This window comes from Rattus rattus, chromosome 2 (genome assembly GCF_011064425.1).
Source record: "Rattus rattus isolate New Zealand chromosome 2, Rrattus_CSIRO_v1, whole genome shotgun sequence".
Lineage (NCBI taxonomy): Eukaryota > Metazoa > Chordata > Mammalia > Rodentia > Muridae > Rattus > Rattus rattus.
In genome coordinates this window covers 46,039,179-46,045,521 of record NC_046155.1, presented here as the reverse complement: position 1 = coordinate 46,045,521, position 6,343 = coordinate 46,039,179, and the positions used below count along the sequence as shown (strand labels likewise).

Below are 6,343 nucleotides of genomic sequence, written 5' to 3'. Positions count from 1 at the left end.
CTGGAGGGAGGCCTAGGCCTAGGGAGAAAGGAGGGGTTTGCGATGGATCCGAGGCGTGGAGAGGGTACTTTAGTGCTTCTCTGGCCGGGATGAAGCCTAGCACCATCATCTTTCTGGGATGAAGGCGGCTCTGGAACTGCGGAGATCAGGCCGGGCTCACAGGCTTAGATCATACTGCAGAGCCGACCTCTTGGAGCCTCGGGACTGTGGGGTCCATCTGAGACCCGGCCAAAAGTGGGAGAGGCGCAGCGCTACGGTCTTTGAGATCACCCTGGCGGCACCAGGGAGCTGTAACCTAGCTTTCCTTTCCTAGATGCTCGCGTCTCTGAGTGAGAGAGGTGTGTAGGGAGTAAGTCCCAGGACAATAAGAGGTACCGCTGGGGATGAATGTCCCTGTGGTAGGTGCGCTCCTGCAGTCCCAACTTAGTCGCTGAAAGTTCTGCGAAGGTCTAATGGTTGTTGACGACCGATTTTTCGTTCCGTATTTATTCCATGTTGATAGAAGCAAATGGTCTTCGCCTCAAATGAGAAATAGAGAGTGCGCATCAATTTGAAACAAGCCTGTTCTCCGTTAGCCATAATTAAGGCCTTTCCAAAGTGTAAGTTAGGATGTGTGACAGATTTGACGGGAGACACTCAGTTCCTTGTTGATTTTTTTTAAATTATTATTTTATTTACATGTGTACCAGTGTTTACCCTGTGTGTATGTTTGTGCACCACGTGTGTGCCTGGTTCCTGCAGAGGCCAGAAGAGGGCTTTGATGGAGCTGGAGTTATGGATGTCTGGGAACCGTCATGTGGGGACTGAACATCATGAGCGTTACTGAATATCTATCTACCCTCCTTGTTAATTTTGTACGCGGTAGATGGAGTAAAAACGAAGTTATGGGGAAATTAATATTTTTAGAGCTAGTCAAAGAAAACTTGATTTTAAAGCACTTAGTTTTTGGTTTGGTTTTTTTGGTTTTTTTGTTTGTTTGTTTTGTTTTTTTTCCGGAGCTGGGCACCGAACCCAGGGCCTTGCGCTTGCTAGGCAAGCACTCTACCACTGAGCCAAATCTCCAACCCCGATTTTAAAGCACTTAGAACAGGTTGGTTGGCTTACTAACTGCTCAGAACCGGTTACTGTTGCTTCCCTCATACTCCTCATTATTTTTGTAAAAATTTGGGGCTGCTTCTGTTGACTTAAGAAGAAAAACCTAGTACTAGGGGTATAGCTTAGTGGGTAGAGGTTTGCTTAGCAAGCATGAAGTCCTGAGTAAAACCATAGATGGGCAGGGGCTAAATTACACATCTGTTTTGGTATAATTATTGAGCAAGTAAATTTTGACCAAAAAAATTTACAATGTCAAATTATTTAGTAGAATTATTTAATCTTAGGTTGTCAATCACACTTCATGCTTGTTACGTTTACAGTTATTTCTAACCTCAGGCTAAACAGATTTTAACAAGCGTTTTCTTTTTATTATTTACACATGAGCTGCCCATTTAAAGGCTGGATTTGTCTTAACAAATGAGTGCAGATATAAATATTTACACAGAAAATAAACAGATTTGAGAAAGGGGCCCTGCAACCCCTGTAACCTCAGCACTTGGGAGGTAGGAGGAGGAGCAGGAATTCAAGACCAGCCTGGGCTACATAAGACTCTGTTTCGTAATGAGTAGGTAATTTTTAAATTAATGGAAATAATTAGAACTGCAATTAAAAGACCTTGCCAGGATGTGTGTGGTGGCTCCTGCCTGTAATCCCAGTCCTCTCCATGCTAAATTAAGAGGATCACCATGAGTTAAGAGGCCAACCTGGACTACAGTTTCAGGTCGGCCTCAGCTAGATGGAGACCCTGCCCCAACAGCCATCCCCTTAAAAGAAAGAAACACATGCCAAACCAGGAGAAAATAAATGAGAAACAATTTACTAACTTTCTTCAGTTTTTCAATTAAGTAGAGTACATAATTTTATGACTGCTTAATTTATAATTATAGGTCACAGTAAATGAACCACTGCTTGTGTTTCTAGGTGCAAATTGTCACTGTATTTAAGTGTATAACAAATTGACCGTGTATATACAGATATATATATATATCTATCTTAGTGTTTTGACTGCAAACATGTATGTACACCGTAGGCATGTCTTGTGTCCAAGGAGGCCAGAAGAGGGCATTGCATCCACTGAAGCTACAGTCAGTTTTGAGCCACGGTGTGGGTGTTGAGAACTGAACTCCAGTTCTCTACAAGAGCAGCGAGTGCTTTTTTTTTTTTCTATGTTGAATATTTTGTCTACCTGTACATATATATACCACATGAATCCCTCATGCCTTCAGAAATTAGGGCTTCGGATCTTTTGGAACTAGAGTTACAGGCAGTTGTGAGCCACCTTGTAGAGGCTGGGAATAAGACCTAGGTCCTCTGTAAAAGCAACAAGTGCTCTTAACCACAGAGCCTTCTCTCCGGGTCCAAAACAATTTTTTAAAAAAAACTACTGGATTTATTCATTTTATTTGATCTGTCTTTTGACAGATCTTATATTATGAAGACTACCCTCTCAATATCAGAGAGAGGACAGAGAGACAGAGAGACAGAGACAGAGAGAGAGAGAGAGACAGAGAGAGAGAGAGAGAGAGAGAGAGAGAGAGAGAGAGAGAGAGAGACAGGGGCGCGCTAGGCAATACCTTTAGTTCCAGAACTTGGGAGGGAGAAGCATGTGGATAGGGATCTCTGTGAGTTTTTAGGCCAGCCTAAAGAGATGGCTCAGTGGTTAAGAGCTACAGTGTTTCCAGGACAGCCAAGGCTATGCAGAGAAAAATCCTGTCTCAAAAAATCAAAACCATAAGGTAGGTGGTGGTGGCGCTGGCCTTTAATCTCAGCACTTGGGAGGCAGAGGCAGGGAAATCTGTGAGTTGGAGGCCAGCCTGGTCTATAGAGAGTTCCAGGACAGCAGGGGCTGCACAGAGAAAAACCAACAACAATAACAAACCCAAACAGAAAGAAGGAAGGAAGGAAGGAAGGAAGGAAGGAAGGAAGGAAGGAAGGAAGGAAGGAGAGAGAGAGAGAGAGAGAGAGAGAGAGAGAGAGAGAGAGAGAGAGAGAAAGAAAGGGAAAGAAAAGAAGGAAGGAGAAAAGAAGAAAGTAGGGCAAATTAGTTGAGATTATCTGATTTTACAAATTCATTTTTTCTTCAAACATATAAGTTATTTTTAGAACTGGAAATAGAGCACTGAGTTTAAACAGTCAGTGTCATGTTTAAGTGTGTCATGTCTAGTATCCCATGAGCTCCTATGGTTAACTGTACAATTGAAAGTGAGTGATGGGCTAGAGAGATGGCTCAGAGGGTAAGAGCACTGACTGCTCTTCCAGAGGTCCTGAGTTCAATTCCCAGCAACCACATGGTGGCTCACAACCACCTGTAATGGGATCCGATGCCCTCTTCTGGTGTGTCTGAAGACAGCGACAGTGGACTCACATACATGACAAATAGATTAAAAAAAAAGAAGAAGAAGAAAGAAAGTGAGCGATGACAGACATAGTGGCACATGCCTTTAACCCCAGCATTTGAGAGGCAGGCACATCTCTGTGAGTTCAAAGCCAGCCTGGTCTACATAGCAAGTTCCAGGACAGCCAGGGCTACATAGGGAAATCCTGTCTCAAAAAAATAAAAAAGAAAAGAAGAAAGAAATAGACAAAGAGGAACTGGAGAGATGGCTCAGCAGTTAAGAGCACTGACTGCTCTTCCCGAGGTCCTGAGTTCAATTCCCAGCAACCACATGGTGGCTCACAACCATCTGTAATGGGATCCGATGCCCTCTTCTGGTGTGTCTGAAGACGGATATAGTGTACCCATATACATAAAATAAATAAATAAATCTTAAAGAAACACGGGACTGGCAGAGGGGTTCTCTCCAGCTCTATACTATAAAAACTTAACAGTGTTCTGAGCGACTTCCGTGTGTCCTTCCTCACAGGGTCACCTTATTCAGTCCTCTCCCTGTTCCTCATCAGAGTTCATCCTTCTCCCTTTCTGCATGGAGTCAGGGCAGCTGAGCACAGTCTGAAGTTAGAAGCAACCTCCTGTTCATCAGGCTGATGTCAGCTGAGAGGGTCCCCACTCTTCCCAGTCTTTATGTGCTCAGGAACAGTCTTTGTCTTTATTTAGTAGAAAGATGATAAGAAAGAGAACAAAGTTTGACTGCAGTTGAGGCGTCTCAGTGAGTGAGGGGCTTGCCTCCAAGCTGATGGCCTGTGTTTATGGGATCCCCAGGATTCACATGCTGACTCAGGAGAACTAGCAGCTGACTTCCACAAGCACTGTGTACATGCACACATGAAATAAGTAAATAAGTATCATTTTAAAAAATAATTACAGGGGTTGGGGATTTAGCTCAGTGGTAGAGCGCTTGCCTAGGAAGCACAAGGCCCTGGGTTCGGTCCCCAGCTCCGAAAAAAAGAACCAAAAAAATAAATAAATAAATAAATAAAAAATAATTACAGGCTGGAGAGATGGCTCAGAGGTTAAAAGGCATTGACTGCTCTTCTAGAGGTCCTGAGTTCAATTCCCAGCGACCTCATGGTGGCTCACAATCATCTGTAATGGGATCTGATGCCCTCTTCTGGTTGCAGGCATACATGCAGGCAGAAGGCTGTATACATAATAAATACATCTTTAATAATAATAGTAATAATAATAATGATTACAAAAAAAAGAAAACAATTTGAAGTTCTTTGTTTGAGGCCGATAGGAGCCTATTAAGAAGTAAAATGAAATTGAAATCTGTCAGGTGTTTGTTTAAACTGGTTAGGGAGAGCTTGACAGTTTAGGGTTACAGTACTTAAAATGTAGCCGTTTGAGGCCACACACTGTTTTCATATTCCAGCACATTCCTCTACCCACACCCAGCCCCTCCACTTTGGTTTCTCTATATGACCTAGTTTGTGTCTTTTGGGGTCAGAGCACCATGCCTCTGCCATGAATTGAGTATAATGGACTTTGAGGCAGATAAATTTCTGCAGTCCAAGCCAAGTGTGGAGGCACACATCTTTAATCCCAGCACTCTGCAGATAGGAGCAAGCATATTTCTGAGTTCCAGGCTAGCCTGGTCTACACAGATGTTCCAAGATGGCTAGGGCTATGTAGAGAGAGACCTGTCAGCCAATCAATCAATCAATCAATCAATCAACAAGCAATAAGTAAGCAAGCAAGCGTTGTTGTCCATACATAGCACATCTCTTCGAGATCTGGTTGTAGCAAAGCTTGTTTAAATGTTTTGTGACTGAGTGCAGGTGCCGCTGCCCAGCACAGACGACCTGTACCTGCTGATGAGTATCAACCTGCACAAAGACCACGTCTGTTTTGCTCACTCTTCTGCTCTGATTCTGCTCTGAGTACATTGTGGGTGTTAATGACAGTTGAATGGTTGTTTGGGTCAAAATTACGCTGTAAAAATTAACTTCATTGTCTTTATGCAGTAAAACTTAACCCCATCATGAATTCAGCTGTTACTGAATGCTTCCTTTCACCTGACATTTAAAATGAGGCATGGCGTGGAGACGCACACAAGCTCAGGGTGGAGTACCCTGCTCTCTTTCATGTAGCCTCTTAAATCAGCTTACCTTGTACCTTTCAAGCAGAACCCCCTAGCTATAAATAACCTCTTCCCTATTTAGCGAGCCCTGGTAATCCTGTGATCCTGTCCTGGATGCCGGGTTGACACAGTGCACGGTGGCATCAGCACTTGTGTCCTGGGTTGGGCTGGAGATGCCATTTTCATTTCACTGGAAGGGAGAAAATATTAGCTGAACTTTCCCTTTCTGTGTCATTTCACTTAGGTGAAGCATCTGATGTTACTGCCTAATAAGGAAGAGTGCTCATTAGAAATGAAAAGTAGTGTATTCTGTACTATTCGGTTACAAAAGGTGTCTATAGTTAGAACAGCTTTTGTCTTCTCTCAGCTGAACTCTACTCCGTTAATGAGTAGGAATTGGTGTGGGGGGGGGGCAGGTGAGCTGGTGCACACCTTTCTGGGAAGCCCAGGCAGGATCGCTGTTGAGGCAGCCTGGGCTATATACTGAATTCCAGGCCAGCCAGGGCTACCTGGTGAACCCACTCTCAAAACAAAACAGAGATAAAGCAAGGGCTCAGGATGAAGCTTGGCGGTAGCACACCCATGTGTGTGCAAAGCCCTGGTTCAGTTCCTCACGTGAGGAAAAAAGTTTGCTCACCTCAGCAGGACACCACAACAAAGTGTTTTTTCCTTAATTGTTCAGTTTCAGTGGTTATAAGTGTGTGAGAAAAACTTGGTCTCCAGGCAACAGTACATGTATCCTGTTATTTCTTTTTTAAGGCTTAACT

At 43.6% G+C, this 6,343-nt stretch overlaps 1 protein-coding gene across 1 annotated transcript in view; it reads left to right on the top strand.

The window, feature by feature from the left end:
* The first annotated feature begins 368 nt into the window (after positions 1–368).
* Arl3 (ADP ribosylation factor like GTPase 3) overlaps positions 369–6,343 on the top strand; it is a 45,234-nt gene continuing 39,259 nt past the window's right edge. Inside the window, exon 1 of the mRNA XM_032892132.1 lies at positions 369–398. Coding sequence (XP_032748023.1) covers positions 384–398 — 15 coding nt within the window. The 5' untranslated portion in view covers positions 369–383. The remainder of the gene's footprint in view (positions 399–6,343) is intronic.